At 43.5% G+C, this 24,956-nt stretch overlaps 1 protein-coding gene across 7 annotated transcripts in view; it reads left to right on the forward strand.

Annotated features, from left to right (window-relative positions):
• Positions 1-24,956, forward strand: part of LOC134338213 (adhesion G protein-coupled receptor B2-like) — a 1,212,788-nt gene that overhangs the window by 558,611 nt on the left and 629,221 nt on the right. For all 7 annotated transcript variants that reach the window (XM_063033890.1, XM_063033884.1, XM_063033886.1 and 4 more), the window contains 2 exons: positions 19,697-19,805; positions 20,446-20,592. In XM_063033890.1, the coding sequence (XP_062889960.1) occupies positions 19,697-19,805; positions 20,446-20,592 (256 nt within the window). The remainder of the gene's footprint in view (positions 1-19,696; positions 19,806-20,445; positions 20,593-24,956) is intronic.

Here is a 24,956-nt window from a genome sequence, read left to right on the forward strand (position 1 = left end):
GTGTAGGCCGTCTCGTTGTCCCCTGTGATCTGGCTAGGGTGCTGATTCTGAGGGACATTAGAACCGCATGTGTCTTTTGTTTCACGCAATCCTGGTTAACCCCTCCTGTACTGGATACAGTGATTCAGATTGAAGGGTTTACTATACACTATCAGAGTAGATCTACAGAGTCTCTCAAAAGCAGAGGTGAAGGAGTATGCCTCATGATCATCTCTTCTCGGTGCACAAATAGATCAGTGCTATCCCAATTCTGCTCCCCAGACCTGAAATATCCAGCAGTTAAGTGCTGTTCTTTTTACCAACTGCAGGAGAACTCTAGCATCATTTTGGTAGCAGTATACATTTCACCTGAGGCCAATGTCAGTCAGGCATTAGATGATCTGAGCAATGGGATCAACATGCATGAAACAGTGCACCCTAACGCCTTCACCATCATTTTGGAGGATTTTAACCAGGTCAGTCTGAAAGAAAACCACTAAGCCAGATCTCTCAGTGGGAGAGCATTTTGGAGATAGTGATCATAATTCAATCTCCTTTACAATAGCATTGGAGAGAGATAGGAACAGACAAGTTAGAAAAGCGTTTAATTAGAATAAGGGGAATTATGAGGCTATCAGGCAGGAAATTGGAAGCTTAAATTGGAAACAGATATTCTCAGGGAAAAGTACGGAAGAAATGTGGCAAATATTCAGGGGATATTAGTGTGGAGATTTGCAAAGGTACATTCTAATGAGACAGGGAAGTTATTGTACGGTACAGGATCCGTGGTGTACAAAGGCTGGAATAAATCTAGTCAAGAAGAAAAGAAAAGCTTACAAAAGGGTCAGAGAGCTAGGTAATGTTAGACATCCAGAAGATGATAAGGCTAATAGGACGGAGCTTAAGGATGAAATTAGGAGAGCCAGAAGGGGACATGAGAAGGCCTTGGCAGGCAGGATTAAGGAAAACCCCAAGGCATTCTACAAGTATGTGAAGAGCAAGAGGATAAGACGTGAAAGAATAGGATCTATCAAGTGTGACAGTGGGGAAGTACGTATGGAACCGGAGGAAATAACCGAGGTACTTAATGAATATTTTACTTCAGTATTCACTGTGGAAAAGGATCTTGGAGATTGGCGATGACAGGCAGCAGACTGAAAAGCATGAGCATGTAGATATGAAGAAAGAGAATGTGCTGGAGCTTTTGGAAAGCATCAAGTTGGATAAGTCGCCGGGACCGGATGAGGCGTACCCCAGGCTACTGTGGGAGGTAAGGGAGGAGATTGCTGAGCCTCTGGCGATGATCTTTGCATCATCAGTGGTGATGGGAGAGGTTCCGGAGGAATGGAGGATTGTGGATACCGTACCTTTATTCAAGAAAGTGAGTAAGGATAGCCCAGGAAATTATAGACCAGTGAGTCTTACCTCAGTGGTTGGTAAGTTGATGGAGAAGATCCTGAGAGGCAGGATTTATGCACACTTAGAGAGGTATAATATGATTAGGAATAGTCAGCATGGCTTTGTCAAGGGCAGGTCGTGCCTTATGAGCCTGATTGAATTTTTTGAGGATGTGACTAAACAGATTGATGAAGGAAGAGCAGTAGATGTAGTGTACATGGATTTCAGCAAGGCATTTGATAAGGTACCCCATGCAAGGCTTATTGAGAAAGTAAGCAGGCATGGGGTCCAAAGGGACATTGCTTTGTGGATCCAGAACTGGCTTGCCCACAGAAGGCAAAGAGTGGTTGTAGACCTGTCATATTCTGCATGGAGGTCGGTCACCAGTGGAGTGCTTCAGGGGTCTGTTCTGGGACCCTTACTCTTCATGATTTTTATAGATGACCTGGATGAGGAAGTGGAGGGATGTGTTGGTAAGTTTATTGATGACACAAAGGTTGGAGGTGTTGTGGATAGTGTGGAGGGCTGTCAGAGGTTACAGCGGGACATTGATACGATACAAAACCTGACTGAGAAATGGCAGATGAAGTTCTACCCAGATAAGTGTGAAGTGGTTCATTTTGGTAGGTCAAATATGATGGCAGAATATAGTATTAATGGTAAGACTCCTGGCAGAGTGGAGGATCAGAGGGATCTTGGGGTTCAAGTCCATAGGACGCTCAAAGCAGCTGTGCAGACTGACTCTGTGGTTAAGAAAGCGTACGGTGTATTGGCCTTCATCAATTGTGGAATTGAATTTAGGAGCCGAAAGGTAATGTTGCAACTATATAGGACCCTGGTCAGAACACACTTGGAGTACTTTGCTCATTTCTGGTTGCCTCACTGGAGGAAGGATGTGGAAGCCATAGAAAGGGTGCAGAGGAGATTTACAAGGATGTTGCCTGGATTGGGGAGCATGCCTTCTGAGAATAGATTGAGTGAACTCGGCCTTTTCTCCTTGGAGCGATGGAGGATGAGAGGTGACCTGATAGAGGTGTATAAGATGATGAGAGGCATTGATCATGTTGATAGTCAGAGGCTTTTTCCCAGGGCTGAAATGATTGCCACAAGAGGACACAGGTTTAAGGTGTGGGGAGTAGGTACAGAGGAGATGTCAGGGGTAAGTTTTTTACTCAGAGAGTGGTGAGTGTGTGGAATGGGCTGCCGGCAACAGTGGTGGAGGTGGTTACAATAGGGTCTTTTAAGAGACTTTTGGATAGGTACATGGAGCTTAGAAAAATAGAGGGCTCTAGTTAACCCTAGTAATTTCTAAGGTAGGGACATGTTCGGCACTTTGTGGGCCGAAGGGCCTGTATTGTGCTGTAGGTTTTCTTTGTTTCTATGTTTCTAAAATCAAGAGATCACTTGCAATTCTCGAGAAAACAATACACTGGACAATTGTTACACTACCATCAAGAATACCTACCGTGCTATTCCACACCCTCACTTCGTGAAGTCTGATCACTTGGCTGTATTTCTACTCTCTGAATATAGGCAGAAACTGAAGACTGCAGCACCAGCAGTGAGGACCGAGTAGGTATGGAGTGCCTACAGTACTGCTTTGAATCGGTGGACTGGACTGCATTCAGGGATTCATCTTTGAACTTGGATGATTATGCTGCAGTTGTTAACAACTTCATTAAGACCTGCGTGGATGAGTGTGTGCCTGTTAAGGCTTACTGTACATTCGCAAACCAAAAGCCATGGATGAATCAGGGGGTACGTTGTCTACTGAAGGCTCGATCTGTGGCATTAAAATCTGGCAACCCAGGCCTGTACCAAAAAACCAGCTATGATTGGCGGGGGGCTATTTCAAGGGCAAAGAGACAATTTCAAATGAGGTTGGAGGTGACATCAGATGTACGACAACTCTGGCAGGGTTTGCAAGACATTACTTCCCAGAAAGTGAAACCCAATAGCATGAATGGCAGCGATGCTTCACTACCAGATGAAGTCAACGCATTCTCTGCCCACTTTGAAAGGGAGATAACTATAGTTGTGAAGATCCCTGCTGCACCTGGTGACCCTGTAATCTCTGTCTTAGAGGCCGATGTTAGACTGTCTTTAAAGGGAATGAATCTTCGCAAGGCTCACTGCTACAGGCGGAAGTTCCCACTTGCTTTAGAAAGGCAAACATTATACCAGTGCCTAAGAAGAATAATGTGAGCTGCCATAATGACTATCACCCAGTAGCACGCACGTCTACAGTGATGAAATGCTTTGAGAGGTTGGTCATGACTAGACTGAACTCCTGCCTCAGCAAGGACCTGAGACTGGACTCATTGCAGTTTGCCTATCGTCACAATAAGTCAATGGCAGATGCAATCTCAATGGCTCTTTACATGGCTTTAGACGACCTGGAGAACACAAACACCCATGTCAGGATGCTGTTCATCGACTATAGCTCAGCATTTAATACCATCATTCCCACAATTCTGATTGTGAAGTTACAGAACCTGGGCCTCTGTACCTCCTTCTGCAATTGGATCCTTGACTTCCACAATCTGTGCGGATAGGTGATGACATATCCTCCTCGCTGACGATCAACACCAGTGTGCATCAGGGGTGTGTGCTTAGCCCACTGGTCTACTCTCTGTTTACACAGGACTGTGTGGATAGGCATAGCTCCAATATCATCTATAAATTTACTGACATTACAACCATTGTTGGTAGAATCTCAGGTGGTGACGAGAGGACGTACAGGAGTGAGATATGCCAACTAGTGGAGTGGTGTCGCAGCTACAACCTGGCACTCAATGTCAGTAAGACGAAAGACCTGATTGTGGATTTCAGGAAGGGTAAGATGAAGGAACACATACCAATCCTCATAGAGGGATCACAAGTGGAGAGAGTGAGCAGCTTCAAGTTCCTGGGTGTCAAGATCTCTGAGGACCTTAGCTGGTCCCAACATATCAACGCAGTTATAAAGAAGTCAAGACAGTGAATATACTTCATTGGGAGTTTGAAGAGATTTGGTATAGAAACATAGAAAACCTACAGCACAATACAGGCACTTCAGCCCACAAAGTTGTGCTGAACATGTTCCTACCTTAGAAATTACTAGGCTTACCTATAGCCCTCTATTTGTCTAAGCTCCATGTACCTATCTAAAAGTCTCTTAAAAGACCCTATCGTATCCGCCTCCACCACCATCACCGGCAGCCATTCCACACACTCACCACTCTCTGAGTGAAAAACTTACCCTTTACATCTCCTCTGTACCTACTCCCCAGCACCTTAAACCTGTGTCCTCTTGTGGAAACCATTTCAGCCCTGGGGAAAAGCCTCTGACTATCCACATGATCAATGCCTCTCATCATCTTATACACCTCTATAAGGTCACCTCTCATCCTCCGTCGCTCCAAGGAGAAAAGTCCGAGTTCACTCAACCTATTATCATAAGGCATGCTCCCCAATCCAGGCAACATCCTTGCAAATCTCTGCACCCTTTCTATAGTTTTCACATACTTCCCGTAGTGAGCTGACCAGAACTGAGCACAATATTCCAAGTGGGATCTGACCAGGGTCCTATATAGCTCTAACATTACCTCTCAGCTCTTGAATTCAATCCCACGGTTGATGAAGGCCAACACACTATATACCTTCTTAACCACACAGTCAACCTCAACAACAGCTTTGAATGTCCTATGGACTCGGACCGCAAGATCCCTCTGATCCTCCGCACTGCCAAGAGTCTTACCATTAATACTAATACTGCCATCATATTTGACCTACCAAAATGAACCACCTCACACATAAACGCAAACAACGAAGGGTCTCGGCCTGAAACGTCGACTATACCTCTTCCTAGAGACGCTGCCTGTCCTGCTGCATTCACCAGCAACTTTGATGTGTGTCACCTCACACTTATCTGGGTTGAACTCCATCTGCCACTTCTCAGCTTAGTTTTACATCCTATACTTTGTGGAACAATCTATGTTCCATGCCTATTCTGGTATCTATCCCCCACTTTTCCTTCGCTACATCGGCGACTGCATTGGCGCTGCTTCCTGCACGTATGCAGAGCTCGTTGACTTCATTAACTTTGCCTCCAACTTTCACCCTGTCCTCAAGTTTACCTGGTCCATTTCCGACACCTCCCTCCCCTTTCTAGATCTTTCTGTCTCTGTCTCTGGAGACAGCTTTTCCACTGATGTCTACTATAAGCCTACTGACTCTCACAGCTATCTGAACTATTCCTCTTCTCACCCTGTCTCTTGCAAAAATGCCATCCCCTTCTCGCGATTCCTCCGTCTCCGCCGCATCTGCTCTCAGGATGAGGCTTTTCATTCTAGGACGAGGGAGATGTCTTCCTTTTTTAAAGAAAGGGGCTTCCCTTCCTCCACTATCAACTCTGCTCTTAAACGCATCTCCTCCATTTCACGTACATCTGCTCTCACTCCATCCTCCCGCCACCCCACTAGGAATAGGGTTCCCCTTGTCCTCACCTACCACCCCACCAGCCTCCAGGTCCAACATATAATTCTCCGTAACTTCCGCCACCTCCAACGGGATCCCACCACTAAGCACATCTTTCCCTCCCCCCCCCCCGCATTCCTCAGGGATCGCTCCCTGCGCAACTCCCTTGTCCATTCGTCCCCCTCATCCCTCCCCACTGATCTCCCTCCTGGCACTTATCCGTGTAAGCGGAACAAGTGCTACACATGCCCTTACACTTCCTCCCTTACCACCATTCAGAGCCCCAAACAGTCCTTCCAGGTGAGGCAACACTTCACCTGTGAGTCGACTGGGGTGATAATGCTGCGTCCGGTGCCTCCGATGTGGCCTTGTATATATTGGCGAGACCCGACGCCGACTGGGAGACCGCTTTGCTGAACATCTACGCTCTTTTCGCCAGAGAAAGCAGGATCTCCCAGTGGCCACACATTTTAATTCCACATCCCATTCCCATTCTGACATGTCTATCCACGGCCTCCTCTACTGTAAAGATGAAGCCACACTCAGGTTGGAGGAACAACACCTTATATTCCGTCTGGGTAGCCTCCAACCTAATGGCATGAACATCGACTTCTCTAACTTCCGCTAGGCCCCACCTCCCCCTCGTACCCCATCTGTTACTTATTTTTATACACACATTCTTTCTCTCACTCTCCTTTTTCTCCCTCTGTCCCTCTGAATATACCCCTTGCCCATCCTCTGGGTCCCCCCGCCGTGTCTTTCTTCCCGGACCTCCTGTCCCATGATCCTCTCGTATCCCTTTTGCCTATCACCTGTCCAGCTCTTGGCTCCATCCCTCCCCCTCCTGTCTTCTCCTATCATTTTGGATCTCCCCCTCCCCCTCCAACTTTCAAATCCCTTACTCACTCTTCCTTCAGTTAGTCCTGACGAAGGGTCTCGGCCTGAAACGTCGACTGCACCTCTTCCTAGAGATGCTGCCTGGCCTGCTGCGTTCACCAGCAACTTTTATGTGTGTTGCTTTACATCCTATTAATGTCCCGCTGTAACCTTTGACAGCCCTCCACACTGTCTACAACACCTGCAATCTTTGTGTCGTCAGCAGATTTACTAACCCATCCCTCCACTTCTGTTATTTATAAAAATCTTGAAGAGAAGGGATCCCAGAACAGATTCCTGAGGCACACAACTGGTTACCGACCTCCATGCAGAATATGACCTGTCTGCAACCACTCTTTGCCTTTTGTGGGCAAACCAGTTCTGGATCCACAAAGCAAGTTCCCCTTGGATCCCATGCCTCCTTACTTTCTCAATAAGTCTTGCATGGGGTACCTTATCAAATGCCTTGCTGAAATCCATACATCTCCTGCTCTGTCTTCAGCAATGTGTTTAGTCACATGCTAAAAAAATTCAATCAGGCACCTAAGACACGACCTGCCTCTGACAAAGCAATGCTGACTATTCCTAATCATATTATGCCTCTCCAAATGTTCATAAATCCTGCCTCTCAGCATCTTTTTAATCAACTTACCAACCACTGAATTAAGACTCACTAGTCTATAATTTCCTGGGCTATCTCTAATCGTTTTCTTGAATAAGGGAACAACATCTGCAACCCTCCAATCCTCCGGAACCTCTCCCGTCCCCATTGATGATGCAAAGATCATTGCCAGAGGCTCAGCAATCTCTTCCCTCGCCTCCCACAGTTGCCTGGGGTATATCTCTTCTGGTCCTGGTGACTTATCCATCTTGATGCCTTCCAAAAGCTCCAGCACATCCTCTTTCTTAATGCCTTCATGCTCAAGCTTTTCAGTCTGCTGTAAGTTATCCCTGCAAGGTCCTTTTCCATAGTGAATACTGAAGCAAAGCATTGAGTACCTCCGCAACCTGCTCCAATTCCATACACATTTTTCCACTGTCACACTTGATTGGTCCTATTGTCTCACATCTTACCTCCTGGTCTTCACATACTTGTAGAATGCCTTGACATTTTCCTTAATCCTGCTCACCAAGACCTTCTCATGGCCCTTTCTGGCTCTCCTAATTTCATTCTTAAGCTCCTTCCTGCTAGCCTTATAATTTTCTAGATCTCTATCATTATCTATTTTTTTTGAACCTTTCGTAAGCTTTCTTTTCTTCTTGAATAGATTTTCTACAGCCTTTGTACGCCATGGTTCTTGTACCCTACCATCCTTTTCCTATCTCATTGGAACATACCTATGCAGAATGCTACACAAATATCCCCTGAACATTTGCCACATTCCTGCTGTATATTTCCCTGAGAACATCTGTTCCCAATTTATGCTTCCAAGTTCCTGCCTGATCGTTTCATATTTCCCCTTAGTACAATTAAACGTTTTCCTAACTGCCTGCTCCAATCCCTCTCCAATGCTATGTTAAAGGAGATAGTGATCACAATTCTGTCTCCAAAATGCTCTCCCACTGAGAGACCTGACACCTGACAAGGTTCATTTCCCAATACCAGATAATAGACAATAGACAATAGATGCAGGAGTAGGCCATTCAGCCCTTCGAGCCAGCGCCACCATTCACTGTGATCATGGCTGATCATCCACAATCAGTACCCTTTTCCTTCCTTCTCCCCATATCCCTTCACTCCGCTATCTTTAAGAGCTCTATCTAACTCTTTCTTGAAAGAATCCAGAGAATTGGCCTCCACTGCCTTCTGAGGCAGAGCATTCCACAGAACCACAACCCTCTGTGTGAAAAAGTTTATCCTCAACTCCGTTCTAAATGGCCTACCCCTTATTCTTAAACTGTGGCCTCTAGTTCTGGACTCCCCCAACATTGGGAACATGTTTCCTGCCTCTAGCGTGTCTAATCCCTCAATAATCTTAGATGTTTCAATCAGATCCTCTCTCATCCTTCTAAATTCCAGTGTATACAACCCCAGTCGCTCCAATCTTTCAACATATGACAGTCCCGCCATCCCAGGAATTAACCTCGTGAACCTACACTGCACTCCCACAATAGCTAAAATGTCCTTCTTCAAATTTGGAGACCAAAACTGCACACAATACTCCAGCTGTGTTCTCACCAGGGCCCTGTACAACTGCAGAAGGACCTCTTTGCTCCTATACTCAACTCCCCTTGTTATGAAGGCCAACATGCCATTAGCTTTCTTCACTGCCTGCTGTACCTGCATGCTTACTTTCAGTGACTGATGAACAAGGACACCTAGATCTTGTTATAATTCCCCTTTTCCTAACTTGACACCATTCAGATAGTAATCTGCCTTCCTGTTCTTGCCACCAATGTGGATAACCTCACATTTATCTACATTAAACTGAATCTGCCATGCATCTGCCCACTCACCCAACCTATCCAAGTTACCCTGCATTCTCATAACATCCTCCTCACCTTTCACACAGCCACCCAGCTTTGTGTCCTCTGCAGATTTGCTAATGTTACTTTTAATCCCTTCATCAAAATCATTAATGTATATTGTAAATAGCTGCGGTCCCAGCACCGAGCCTTGCGGTACCCCACTAGTCACTGCCTGCCATTCTGAAAAGGACCCATTAATCCCTACTCTTTGTTTCCTGACTTCCAACCAATTTTCTATCCATGTCAGTACCCTACCCCCAATAGCATTTGTTCTAATTTTGCATACTAACCTCCTATGTGGGACCATGTCAAAGGCTTTCTGAAAGTCCAGGTACACTGGCTCTCCCTTGTCCATTTTCATAGTTACATTCTCAAAAATTTCCAGAAGATTAGACAAGCATGATTTCCCCTTCGTAAATCCATGCTGACTTGGACCTATCCTGCCACTGCTATCCAAATATGCCGCTATTTCATCTTTTATAATTGATTCCAGCATCTTCCCCACCACTGATTGTCTAACTGGTCTATAATTGCCTGTTTTCTCTCTCCCTCCTTTCTTAAAAAGTTGCATAACATTAGCTACCCTCCAATCCGCAGAAACTGATCCTGAATCTATAGAACATCGGAAAATGATTACCAATGCGTCCACAATTTCTAGAGCCACCTCCTTAAGTACCCTGGGGTGCAGACCATCAGGCCCTGGGGATTTATCAGCCTTCAGTCCCATCAGTTTACCCAACACCTTTTTCTGCCTGATGCGAATTTCCTTCAGTTCCTCTGTTACCCTCAGTCCTCTGGTCACTATTACATCTGGGAGATTGTTTGTGTCTTCCTTAGTGAAGACAGATCCAAAGTACCTGTTTAGCTCGTCTGCCATTTCCTTGCTCCCCATAATAATTTTACCCATTTCTTTCTTTAAGGGCCCAACTTTGGTCTGAACTAATTTTTTTCCTCTTCACATACCTAAAGAAGCTTTTACTATCCTCCTTTATATTCTTGGATAGCTTACCTTCATACCTCATCTTTCCCCCGTATTGCCTTTTCAGTTATCTTCTGCTGCTCTTTAATAATCTCCCAATCCTCTGGCTTCCCACTCATCCTTGCTATGTTATACATCCTCTCTTTTATTTTTATACTGTCCTTGACTTCCCTTGTCATCCACGGTCACCCCTTACTCCCCTTACAATCTTTCTTCCTCTTTGGAATGAACTGATCCTGCACCTTCTGTATTATTCCCAGAAATACCTGCCGTTGTGTTTCCACTGTCATCCCTGCTAGGGTATCTTTCTAGTCAGCTTTGGCCAGCTCTTCCCTCATGGGTCCATTGTCCCCTTTGTTTAACTATAATACTGAGACTTCCGATCTTCCCTACTTCCTCTCAAATTTGTTGATTAAAACTTATCATTTTATGGTCACTACCATAATGGCTCCTTTACCTGGAGTTCCCTTATCAAATCTGGCTCATTACACAAGTACAGCCGTGTAGGCTTGTAGGCTTATTGATGTATTGTGTCAGGAAACCTTCCTGAACACACCTAACAAACTCCACCCCATCCAAATCCCTTGCTCTAGGGAGATGCTGATCAATGTTGGGGAAATTAAAATCTCCCAACACGACAATCCTGTTGCACCGTTCCAGAATCTGTCTCCCTATCTGCTCCTCGATGTCCCTGTTAATAAGACCATAAGACCATAAGACAAAGGAGCAGAAGTAGGCCATTCGGCCCATCGAGTCTGCTCCACCATTTTATCATGAGCTGGTCCATTTTATCCTATTTAGTCCCACTGCCCCACCTTCTCACCATAACCTTTGATGCCCTGGCTACTCAGATACCTATCAATCTCTGCCTTAAAGACACCCAATGACTTGGCCTCCACTGCTGCCTGTGGCAACAAATTCCATAGATTCACCAACCTCTGACTAAAAAAATTTTTTCGCATTTCTGTTCTGAAAGGGCGCCCTTCAATCCTGAAGTCATGCCCTCTCGTACTAAACTCCCCCATCATGGGAAACAACTTTGCCACATCCACTCTGTCCATGCCTTTTAACATTCGAAATGTTTCTATGAGGTCTCCCCTCATTCTTCTAAACTCCAAGGAATACAGTCCAAGAGCGGACAAACGTTCCTCATATGTTAACCCTCTCATTCCCGGAATCATTCTGGTGAATCTTCTCTGTACCCTCTCCAACGTCAGCACATCCTTTCTTAAATAAGGAGACCAAAACTGCCCACAGTACTCCAAGTGAGGTCTCACCAGCGACTTATAGAGCCTCAACATCACATCCCTGCTCCTATACTCTATTCCTCTAGAAATGAATGCCAACATTGCATTCGCCTTCTTCACTACTGACTCAACCTGGAGGTTAACTTTAAGGGAATCCTGTACAAGGACTCCCAAGTCCCGTTGCATCTCAGAACTTTGAATTCTTTCCCCATTTAAATAATAGTCTGCCCGTTTATTTTTTCTGCCAAAGTGCATAACCATACACTTTCCAACATTGTACTTCATTTACCACTTCTCTGCCCATGCTTCCAATCTATCCAAGTCTCTCTGCAGACTCTCCGTTTCCTCAGCACTACCACCTATCTTCATATCGTCAGCAAACTTAGCCACAAAGCCATCTATTCCATAATCCAAATCCTTGATGTACAATGTTAAAAGAAGCAGCCCCAACACTGACCCCTGTGGAACACCACTGGTAACCGGCAGCCAACCAGAATAGGATCCCTTTATTCCCACTCTCTGTTTCCTGCCAATCAGCCAACGCTCTATCCACGTATGTAACTTTCCTGTAATTCCATGGGCTCTTATCTTGTTAAGCAGCCTCATGTGTGGCACCTTGTCAAAGGCCTTCTGAAAATCCAAATATACAACATCCACTGCATCTCCCTTGTCTAGCCTACTGGTAATTTCCTCAAAAAATTGTAATAGGTTTGTCAGGCAGGATTTTCCTTTAAGGAATGCTGAGTTCTGCCTATCTTGTCATATGCCTCCAGGTACTCTGTAACCTCATCCTTGACAATCGACTCCAACAACTTCCCAACCACTGATGTCAGGCTAACAGGTCTATAATTTCCTTTTTGCTTCCTTGCCCCCTTCTTAAATAGCGGAGTGACATTTGCAATCTTCCAGTCCTCCGGAACCATGCCAGAATCTATCGACTTTTGAAAGATCATCACTAATGCCTCCGCAATCTCCACAGCTACTTCCTTCAGAACACGAGGGTGCATTCCATCTGGTCCAGGAGATTTATCAACCTTTAGCCTATTCAGCTTCCTGAGTACTTTCTCTATCGTAATTGTGACTGCGCACACTTCTCTTCCCTGCCACCCTTGAGTGTCTGGTATACTGCTGATGTCTTCCTCAGTGAAGACTGATGCAAAATACTTGTTCAGTTCCTCTGCCATCTCCTCATCTCCCATTACAATTTCTCCAGTATCATTTTCCATCGGTCCTATATCTACTCTCACCTGTCTTTTACTCTTTATATACTTGAAAAAGCTTTTAGTATCCTCTTCGATATTATTTGCTAGTTTCCTTTCATAGTTAATCTTTTCTCTCTTAATGATCTTCTTGGTTTCCTTTTGTAAGGTTTTAAAGACTTCCCAATCCTCTGTCTTCCCACTAATTTTTGCTTCCTTGTATGCCCTCTCCTTAGCTTTAACTTTGGCTTTGACTTCTCTTGTCAACCACAGTTGCATCCTTTTTCCACTCGAAAATTTCTTCTTTTTTGGAATATACCTGTCTTGCACATTCCTCATTTCTCGCATAAACTCCAGCCACTGCTGCTCTGCCGTCTTTCCCACCAGTGTCTCTTTCCAGTCAACTTTGCCCAGTTCCTCTCTCATGCCACTGTAGTTTCCTTTACTCCACTGAAACACCGACACATCAGACTTCGGCTTCTCTTTTTCTAATTTCACAGTGAACTCAATCATGTTATGATCACTGCCTCCTAAGGGTTCCTTCACCTCTCTCTTCTTCTTTATTAGAGTTGCAATATCCCTTGAGAACCAAGGTTCCTTGTTCCTATTCACTTTGCCTTTAATCCTGACAGGAACATACAAATTCTGCACTCTCAAAGTTTCTCCTTTGAAGGCTTCCCACCTACCGATCACATCCTTGCCAGAGAAGCACCCAGGGAAACCCACACATTGCACAGAGAATAGCTGGCATTTTTCGTACACGTCTATTAACTGGAATTTACTTCACTCAAAAATGTAAGTTCTACATTTTGAATAAATTATGAAACCAGGAAAGGGGTGGCCATGATTGTCAACATCCAACATAGCATTAGAGTTTCGGCAACACGCATCAAATTTGCTGGTGAACGCAGCAGGTCAGGCAGCATCTCCAGGAAGAGGTACAGTCGACGTTTCAGGCCGGGACCCTTCGTCAGGTCTAACTGTGTTTGGGATTAGAGTTTAGGATTGTTCCTACTGATTGATTGGATCAAATGTCAGTGCATTGAATAAGAAAGAAAAGAGGGAGAAACAGCAAAGTATTGATAGAGTACATAGGAAATCATTGACACAATTGGGTACACAAGAGCTGTGGCAGAGTTTGCATGCCATTACCTCCTTTAAGGTGAAACCTAACAGAAAAATTATGTCACTATGTTCAGATGTGGCCCAAGTGCAGAGTGAGAGAGACAGTTCACAGACTTTAATGCAAACAGTGTTTCGAGGCAAAGGAAAATAATAAATGCTAGGCCAAACAGGGTTGTTAACTAAAACTATCAAATGGAAGAAAACAATGCCAACATTGCAATTGTAAAGAAATAGCTAAATATAAACAAATACCCCTAGAGTTCAGCGTCAGTTGACTTGATAGTCCACTTTCTCAGGGAAGGCCGAATGCAAACGGGCAGCAGAACATTGCTGTGCTTTGCTTGTCTTGACAAGTGCTATAACGAAAATAATGGAGTTAAATACCATCTCAAAGAATAATAATTAGCTGATATGTGCATATTCACGAGCTTATTTGCTGAATCTGTGGCTGTGACAATGGCAATGATGCATAATTTGAAAGTTAGCTCAATCTACTGTGATGAAATTCACTGAGAGGTTGATCATAGATAAAATGAGCAAGGTCCTGGATCCCCTGTAATTTGCCTACCACCACAACAGGTACACAGCAGACACATTGTCACTGGCTCTGCACACAATTTTTGAGCACCTAGACAACAGCAAAACATGCATCAGGCTCCTATTTATTGATTATAGCCAGTGTTCAGCACCATCATCCCTACAGTACTAATCAATAAACTTCAGAACCTGGGCATCTGTACCTCCATCTGCAAATGCATCCTCAACTTCTTCATCCCGAGACCACACTCAGAGTGGATCAGGAGTAACCACTCCCCTCCTTGACGACAATCTGCTAATGCACATGTAACACCTGTGTAGCACCAGTCTTGTCATTGCACTCTTTAGAGAAAGTCAAATTACACTAGGTGCTAATAGGCCATCAGAAGAATCTAGGCATCGGAAGGAGGCAGTGAATAGAAACCACACTCTCTGGAGATAAGTTTTTTCTATATAAGCAAAAACAATATGTACCAAAATATTTACATGAGCAAGAACAGTTCAAAATTCAAACATTCTGTTTATGTTCCAAATCTTAGCCATCATCAAAGGCCAAATTCCCGTTTAGTTAGAATCAGTGATATTCATTAGAATATCCTTTGTTTCTCTAACTAATTAGATCTAGTGTTATTCCCTATTTGAAAGTTTATAGATTAAACTTCCCTTTTGACTTATCGCTAGTTAGTTAGAAAACCAAATATAATTCCTAGTCTCAAGTATTATAGTTAACTTCAGTTTCAGTTCCAGCCAATTTATCTACAAGTTTAAATTCAAATTCAAAAATTATATATACACAGTTTAACTCCTTTCAAGACAATTCTCCAACATCACAACTCTTAAACAAAGTAAATCTCATTCAGTAACTTTTCCAAGTCTATGCAAAAATAATCAGTTCTCATAGAAAAATCAAACTCAGGTTCTTCGTATGAAATTAAATTTATATATCCAACTGTATTAAATCATCTGCACCATTACACATTTCGTCCTGGCGCTGGTTCTTCATCAGGACGAAGGGTCTCGGCCCGAAGCGTCGACTGTACCTCTTCCTAGAGATGCTGCCTGGCCTGCTGCGTTCACCAGAAAGATTTAGATAGAGTGGATGTGGAGAGGATTTTTTCTGGTGGGGGAGTCCAGGACCAGAGGGCACAACCAGTGAATAAGAAGACATCCCTTTGAAATGGACATGAGGAATTTCTTTAGCAAATCTGTGAAACTCATTGTCATCAATGACTGTGGAAGCCGTTATTGGGTACATTGAAAGCAGAGGTTGGTAGATTCTTGGTTAGCAAAAGCATCAAAGGTTATAGGGAGAAGGCATGAAAATGAGGTTGTGAGAGATAATAGACATCATGATGGAATGGCCGAGCAGTCTCTGTGAGCCAAATAGCCTAATTCTGTTCCTATGTTTTGTGATCTTATAGTTTTACATAATCTATCCTGGAATCAACACTTTGTTGCAGTCATGAAGATGGTCTGCCAGTGGCTGCTTCATTAGGGGTTTGAGGAGATTTGTTATGTCTCCAATGATTTCTGCAAACTTCTGCAGAGATAGAGTGGAGAGCATTCTAACTGATTGGTATGGAGCCTCTAATGCATAGGACTGCGAGGTTGCAGAGGGTTGTAGACATCATGGGCATAATCCTACCTGCCTTTGAGAACATCTTCAAGAGGCAGTGCCTCAAGAAGATGGTAGCCATCAATAAAAATGCCCAGCATGCAGAATATTCTCTCTTCACATCACCCCAAGAGCCTGAAGACCTAGACTCGGTGTTTTAGGAACAACTTCCTCTCACCTGTCATCAGATTTTTCATGACCATAATCATATTATTTATCATTTAAACTTTTTACTTACTTTTGTAACTTTTGATAATTTTAATTAATTGTTCAACTCTATATCTTAATCAGGTGTATAAGGTGGGGAGTGGTGGCAGACTGGAGATATGTCTCTACCAAAGAAGATGTAAGGCACTTCTTCCCTCTGCTAGCGTGCAGGTGATCCATGGGCAAGATGCAGCATCTATTTAGCAATCATCCCCCCCACCCCACGATCAGGGTCATGTGAAGCCATGGGAGCATGTGGTGAATATCTCAAGTCCTGGTTTTTTGAACCACTAACACCAGGCAGACAATCTCTGTGGAGTATTGATAATGGCTGGGGGGGTCACTCATCTTGTAAAGACACTGTCCTGAAGAAGGCAGTGGCAAATCACTGCTATAGAAAATTTGCCAAGAACAATCATGGTCATGGAAAGACCATGATTGCTTACCTCATATAACGCGGCACAGATTGAACTAATGATACGTGGTGAAGACCATGATTGGAAAGACCATGATTGCTTACCTCATATAACGCGGCACAGATTGAACTAATGATACGTGGTGAAGACCATGATTGGAAAGACCATGATTGCTTACCTCATATAACGCGGCACATGTTGAACCAATGATACGTGGTGAAAATTTACAGCAGCACTATCTTGCAAGACATAACCAAAGTAGATTAACGAAAGGAAAATCATGAGTCTTGAAGAAGGGTCTGGGCGCAAAACGTCGACTGTTCATTCATTTCCGTAGATGCTGCCTGACCTGCTGAGTTCCTCCAGCATTTTGTGTTTGTTACTTACTCTGGATTTCCAATATCTGCAGAATCATTTGTGTTTGTGTTCAACAAATCCAGATTTTGAATTTCCAGCCAGCATATTTGGTCTTCTGGATGACCTTCAGTAAAATACCAAGGAATAGATTATTAAACAGCACTGGGGGGCATTATTCTGTCATAGATTCATTTTATGAAATGTCCTGGAGTCCCACTTGTGTATAAAGATGAGGAATTCAAAGCTAACATCCGTGCAGGTATTGGTATTGTCACATGTACCAAGATAGAGTGAAAATCTTGTCAAGCATACTATTCTTATGGAACATATCATTACAAAATGCATTGAGATAGTACACAAGTTAACCTGGATGCTAGATTTAAGGACTGGACAGCTAAAGGAATAACGCTATTTGCAATATAATGAAAGAAGGGACAGTGTTCAGTTTTGAAATGCTCAAAGAGAAACACTTATTAGAAAAACAAGACTTTTAGTGGTATTTACAGATGCGACAGTATGTTAATAGGACGGTTAAAAATGTAACCAAGGCAAGTACATGTCTGATAGAGCTATTTAGAAAAGCATTTAATTCAGGCAACGGTAGTAAAATCATTTCAAGCGTGTATAAGGGTTTGTCAAATCTTAAAACACATTCGACTTCCTGAATTAAAACAGTATGGGAGAAGGAAGGAGGGATAATAATATCTGAGGAAGACTGGACAATAATATGGAGGTATCAATGGAAGTGTACCAGTTCACAGAAATGGAGGGAGTTTGGGTGGAAAAACTTGATAAGATATTTTATTACACCCTCTCAGAAATCCCATTATGATCGTAACCCCCCTGTTTGCTGGAGAAATTCTGGAAATCAAAATGCAAATCGTTATCATATTTTCTGGGAATGCCCTGTTATCAAAGACTATTGGAGTGGGATACATAATGCCCTACAAGACATCTTTAAATGTGAAATACCCTTAGAGAGTAAGATCATATATTTTGGGTATATACCTCAAGAATGGTTGAAAAGAGATAAATATTTAATGAATGTACTGCTGGTGACTGGTAAAAAGACCCTTACCAGGAAATGGTTATCACAGGAGAGCCCAACTTTAAATATATGGATGGAAATTACAATCGACATTTACAAAATGGAGAAGATAACAGCATCTGTTAATCATAAGTTGGAACAATTTTATTTATACTGGAAAAAATGGTTTAACTATATAACACCTCATAGGCCTGATTTTATTCTCACAAGTCAATGAATATGTTGTAAAAAAAAGATCAATCCCTACTCTGTACATAGCTTTCTTCTTTCAATTGTTCTTTCTTTCCTCTCCTTTCTTTAAGTGTATACCTCAGATAAATATTATGTGGAAATTTGTGACAAGTATAATTATATGATATATATGCACAGTATCTGAAATATGTCTTATGGAAATGTTTGTTTGATAATGAAATTCAATAAAAAATAAATTACAAAAAAACAGAGATAGTACACGAGAAGCAATAACTGCAGAGTAAAGTGTACAAAAGCTACAGAGAGAGTGCAGTCAGGTAAGCAATAAAGTGTAATGTTATAAAAAAGTTAATTGTGAGGTCAAGAGTCCACCTTATTGTGCAAGAAGTCCATTGAATAATCTTAGCAGCAGGATAGAAGCTGTCCTTGAGCCTGGTGGTATGTTCTTTTGTATCTTCTATCTGATGGGAGAGGGGAGAAGAAAGAATGTCTGGTGTGCATGTGTCTATCCAGAAAGAATGTCTGGTATGGTACATTGAGGAAAATCGTTTAGGGTTGGCGCTGATATGGCAAGCTTCTTGAGCCTTCTGAGAAAGCAGTGGCATTGTTTAGCTTTCTTACCCGTGACATCAACGAGGCTGGACCAGGACAGGTAACTGGTGATGTTTTCTCCTTGGAACTTAAAGCTAAGTGGTAAGGATGATTTTGAAAGGCCTCTGGGATTTACCTATATATATAGATAAATTAAAGGATTGGGCAAGGACTTGGTTAATGGAATATCATGTAGAATATCATGAGGTCATTCACATTGGTAGAAAGAGTAAAAATCCAATTTCTTTTTTAAATGGTGACATTATGTTTCTCATTGCTATCTAACAGAGCATAGATTAGAGCGCAATAGAACAAAATAAAGGCAGATGGAATTTAATCTGGATATGTGAGAAAGTGCCTTTAGGGAAGTCAAATTCTGATTGGACATATGGAGTAGATAGAAGGGATCTAGAGATGCAACTGCATTCAGTTGTGTTGCTACTTTCAAGAAACTTGCACTTTTGTTTGCCTGTCGGGAACCAAAGACACAGTTTCAAAATAAAAAAGTTAGCTATTCAAATTGGAGTTGAGAAAAGCTTGTTTTCTCACAGGGGAATGAGTCTTTGGAACTTGCTCAGAGGAGAGATGTGCAGGCTCTGTTGCTTAGTGTTCTCAGGATAGAATTAGGTATTTTTGCATGTTAAGGGAACTAAGATTAATTACACATAAATGGATTTTAAAAAGGAGTTCATGGATATTTGGGAGAAAATAGGCACAGGATTGTTGTGGAATAAAAATTGAGATGGATGAGTTTGCTTTTCTGAGAATGGGATTACCACAGGAAAGTGGTGTGAAGTAAAGGCTCGCTCAGGATCTTGTTGATGGTAAGAGTAAGCATGTGAAGCTAGAAGGCTTACTCCAACTTCTGTTGTTATGTTTTTGCATTTCCATGAAGTTTCATTTCCAATAGATATTATTTATATTGAACGGTATTTGCGGTTAGACTAATCCTTTGAACATTGTAAGAGGCTGATAATGCAGTAACAATGATTCATTCACATAGGTTGCACCTGGCTCAATCCGCTTAATGCAAGTTGTTGAAGATTTCATCCATATTGTGGGTCATGGGCTGAAAGTGTTTCAGAGTGCCCTCATAGTGACAGATAACCTTGGTAAGTTCCGTGGTGATAGAGGACTGCTTTATTCGTAAGATATTAGAATTAAATTAGATGTGTGACATAACTTACAATCACTCAGGCTTTGGGAAAAATAAATAGATGCTTTCCTTATCAATGTTTTAGCTAGACCACTCTCCCAAACTGATTAGATCTCCCACTTTTGCTCACTTCAGTAGAAATCAACGTACCACATTTCTCCTACTAATGCAGTCAAATGCTTTTCTGTTATGTTTCTAATCATTTCCAGGTTTGTCATACTCATCTTTCTCATTTCCCACAAAAGAGACTGACTTAACTGGAATTCAGTTCCTGGAACTTGAGTCCTATGTTAGGCTATTTGACCGTGAGAATAAAACTTCTGCTTGCAATACTATTTTTATTTGACACATTTTACAAAAGACATCACGGTTTGGAAGTCTTGATTTATTTTTTAAATATTGTGATGGCTAATAGTGTGACAACCACTAAACTGCCCTTTATTGGGATTACTTATTTGACCATCACTGGAGGCTACCTAGATGTTCATCCATTCATAGACTTGTACTTAGGTTGTTAAATTTGTTTTTTGAAGTTAAAGAAGCTAACAATAACAAGCTTCACTGTTGCAATCATTTTGTTTTATCTTTTATTTCAGTGACCAGTATTCAGCGAGAACCTGTTTCTGCTATATCAAGTGATATCAGTTTCCCGATGAAAGGAAGGAGAGGAATGAAAGATTGGGCCAGAAACTCAGAGGACAAACTTTATATTCCAAAAGAAGTTTTCACAATTCCTTCTCCAGGTACTTGACATAGTTAACCAATATAGTTGTTACTACACAGACATAGGTGACTGAACCTTGTTCCTTCCTGTAAGATCCTTCCATAGATGCCCGAAACAGTTAAACCTTTCTCTTTCGTAAGAGTTCTACCACCTTGACCTGAGGAGAAATATTAGTTGCAGAAGTATTGCTTCAAACCAGCTGAAGACATCCCAACCTTGCTGCATCTAACAGTTGTGTTGTGCTTAGAATGTAAGGAACAATATGGTTTTTGATACGGCAATGTCATGGCAACTATAAATAAATAGATTAATTAGTCATTCGAAATCCAAGAGCTGCAGATGCTCCAAATCCAATATAGAAACAGAATAAAATGCTAGAATTAGTAGGTCAGGCAGTATCTAGAGGAAAAAAGAGTTAATATTTTAAGTCAAGGAACTTCCATTATTCCTTAATTTCTTATATTCCTTTTTATTAATTCATTCATATTGTATTTGCAGCATTTTGTTTTCTAAATATTGCTGCCATCTCTTCTGATTTAACAAATTTAACTGTATTTCAGACATAAACTGTTAGCAGTGAAATACTTTGTGATATTCTCGTGTAAATTTGGTCTTACAGAACAAATTTCTTCCTTAGATTGAACCCATGATAGCAAGGTCCCCAACCCTTCAAAAAAGCCATTATTCCATCAGTATCTGTTCAGATTTCAACTGAACCTTATCCTACAGATGAACCAGCAATCATTCTCCCTTTCTTTTGAATGACTCCCATGATGGAAGAATATTCCTTGTATGGTAATTTGGAGGAAGACAATATTGACCTTGAATTCAATAAATTGTAAGCTAACAGGGAGGCTACATACTTCTTCAAAATCATTTGGAGGAGAAGAGTTTATAGTGGATTCCTGAAGATTAGTTTTCAGTGGATGAAACAAGTTTTCATGACATGTTATTGACTGCGAGTGACACTCATAAGTCATGAATGTTTATTCATTTTATCAAGCTGTACTTTAGTACTTATTCTAATTACTTTTGAGATATAGGTGGCAAGGGTGTTGAGCTCTCTCATGTTGGAGATGGCCTGTGCCTTGCATATGTGTGAAGCCATTTATCATTCCCATGCCTGTAACTTCTAAGGTGTAGGCTGCCTCATTTGCAGGGTGATTGCAGATTGTATTGAAAACTGTGCCAGCATCTATAAACATCTTATCTCTGACCTTCTGCTGAAAGTTAGATTTGTAATGAAGCAGTGAAGATGTTTGGCCTAGGTCATTGCCTGCAACAGTTCCCTGGTGCTTGAATGGAGACTTAAGGAACTCCTGATTCTGGAATCTGTAAAATCACATTGGAAGTTGTGGGAGGGAAAAATGAAAGGAAACACTAATCCCAATAATAATGCTGAACCTACTGGCTTCCTCCAGCAGATTGTATGTTGCTCCTGCTTATAAGATGATTACCTTGAGCCAAGGCAATACTCACAACATGCTGGAGGAACTCAGCAGGTTGGGCAGCATCGTGAAAACGATCAGTCAACGTTTCGGGCCGGAACCTTTCGTCAGGACTGAAGAGGCAGGAAAGGTGAAGAAGGAATAGGGGAAAACACAATGGGTAGTAGAAGGAGGCGGTACCATGAGGGAGGTGATAGGCAGCTGGGGGAGGGGGCAGAGTGAAACTGGGATAGGGGAAGGGAGGAAGAGGGAATTACCGGAAGTTGGAGAATTCTATGTTCATACCAAGGGGCTGGAGACTACCTAGACGGTATATGAGGTGTTGCTCCTCCAACCTGAGTTTAGCCTCATCATGGCAGTAGAGGAGGCCATGTATGGACATATCCGAATGGGAATAGGAAGCAGAGTTGAAGTGGGTGGCTACTGGGAGATCCTGTCTGTTTTGGCGGATGGAGCGGAGGTGCTCGACGAAGCGGTCTCCCAATCTGCGTCGGGTTTCACCGATGTAGAGGAGGCTGCACCGGGAGCACTAGATGCAATAGATGACCCCAACAGACTCACAAGTGAAATGTTGCCTCACTTGGAAGTACTGTTTGGGGCCCTGAATGGTGGCAAGAGAGGAGGTGTAGGGACAGGTGTAGCATTTACGCTTACAGGGATAAGTGCCGAGTGGGAGATCCGTGGGGAGGGACGTGGGTATCAGGGAGTCGCGGACAGACCAATCCCTGCGGAAAGTGGACGGGGTGGAGAGGGAAAGATGTGCTTAGTGGTGGGGTCCTGTTGAAGGTGGCAGAAGTTGCGGAGGATAATGTGCTGGATCCGGAGGCTAGTCGGGTGGTAGGTGAGGATAAGGGGAACTCTGTCCCTGTTGTGGTGGCGGGAGGCTGGGGTGAGGGCTGAAGTGCGGGAGATGGAGGAGATGCGGGTGAGGACATCGTTGATGACGGCAGAAGGGAAACCACAATCCTTAAAGAAAGAGGACATTTGAGATGTCCTGGAACGGAAAGCCTCATCCTGGGAGCAGATGTGGTGGAGACGGAGGAACTGGGAATAGGGAGTGGGATTTTTGCATGTGGCAGGGTGGGAAGAGGTATAGTCGAGGTAGTCATGAGAGTCAGTAGAAGGTGTCAGTGGACAGTCTGTCTCCAGAGATGGAGACTGAGAGATCAAGAAAGGGGAGAGAAGTGTCCGAGATAGACCAAGTGAATTTGAGGGCTGAGTGGAATTTTGAAGTAAAGTTGATGAAATTGACGAGCTCAGCATGGGTGCAGGAAGCAGCACCAATGTAGTCGTCAATGTACCGAAGGAAAAGTTGGGGAGCAGTACCAAAATAGGTTTGGAGCACAGACTGTTCCACATATCCAACGAAGAGGCAGGCATAGCTGGGGCCCATGCGAGCGCCCATAGCTACACCCTTGGTCTGAAGAAAGTGGGAAGAGCCAAAAGAGAAGTTATTAAATGTGAGTACCAGTTCCGCCAACCGGAGGAGGGTAGTGGTGGTGGGGAACTGGTGAGGTCTATTGTCCAGAAAGTAGCAAAGGGCTTTGAGGCCTTCTTGATGGGGAATGGAGGTGTTTAAGGATTGGACATCCATAGTGAAAATGAAGTGGTCGGGACCGGGGAACTGGAAGTTATTGAAGAGGTGGAGCGCATGGGATGTATCCTGGATGTAGGTGGGGAGAGACTGAACTATGGGTGACAAAATGAAGTCCAGGTAGGCACATACAAGTTCGGTGGGGCAGGAGCAGGCAGAAATTATGGGTCTGCCGGGACAGTCAGGCTTGTGGATCTTGGGGAGGAGGTAAAACCAATCGGTGCGGGGTGTGGGAATAATGAGGTTAGCGGCTGAGGATGGAAGGTCTCCGGAGTTGATAAGGGCAGTGATGGTGCGGGAGACAACGGTTTGATGTTTTTTGGTGGGGTCCTGTTCCAGGGGTAAGTAAGAGGGGGTGTCAGAGAGCTGCCATTTGGCCTCACTGAGGTAGAGATCTGTCCGCCAGACTACTATGGCACCACCTTTGTCAGTGAGTTTGATGGTGAGATTGTGATTAGTGCGGAGAGAGTGGAGGGCAGTGTGTTCAGAGGGAGTGAGGTTGGAACAGGAGAGAGCAGTGGTGAAGTTGAGACAGTTGATGTCTCGGCGACAGTTGGAGATGAAAAGATCGAGTGCAGGTCGAAGGCCTGGGCGGGGTGTCCAGGAGAAGGAGGAGGGTTGAAGACGGGAGAAGGGGTCATCAGTAGGAGGGGGGGAATCCTTGCCAAAGAAGTAGGCTTGGAGACATAGGTGACAGAAGAAGAGTTCAGCGTCATGGCAGGCACAGAACTCACTGAGGTGTGGACAGAGGGGGACAAAAGTGAGGCCCTTTCTAAGGACAGAACGTTCTGCCTCATATACCATCTAGGTAGTCTCCAGCCCCTCGGTATAAACATAGAATTCTCCAACTTCCGGTAATTCCTTCCCCCTCCCTTCCCCTATCCCTATTTCACTCTGCCCCCTCCCCCAGCTACCTATCACCTCCCTCATGGTTCTGCCTCCTTCTACTACCCATTGTGTTTTCCCCTATTCCTTCTTCACCTTTTCTGCCTTTCTCCTCCCTGCTTCCCCTCCCCCACCCCTTTATCTTTCCCCTTACTGGTTTTTCAACTGGAACCCACCAGCCTTCTCCTTCCCACCCTCCCCCCACCTTCTTTATAGGGCCTCTGCTCCTTCCCTCTTCAGTCCTGACGAAGGGTTCCGGCCCAAAACATTGGCTGATCGTTTCCACGGATGCTGCCCAACCTGTTGAGTTCCTCCAGCGTGTTGTGAGTGTTGCTTTGAACCCAGCATCTGCAGAGTATTTTGTGTTCACCGTGAGCCAATACAGTTCCTTAAATTTGCTATGGCCAGGCAACCCTATGTTGGTGATTTGCAACTCTTGCAACACCATTGGCAGCA

The sequence above is a fragment of the Mobula hypostoma genome, chromosome 26 (assembly GCF_963921235.1).
Source record: "Mobula hypostoma chromosome 26, sMobHyp1.1, whole genome shotgun sequence".
Lineage (NCBI taxonomy): Eukaryota > Metazoa > Chordata > Chondrichthyes > Myliobatiformes > Myliobatidae > Mobula > Mobula hypostoma.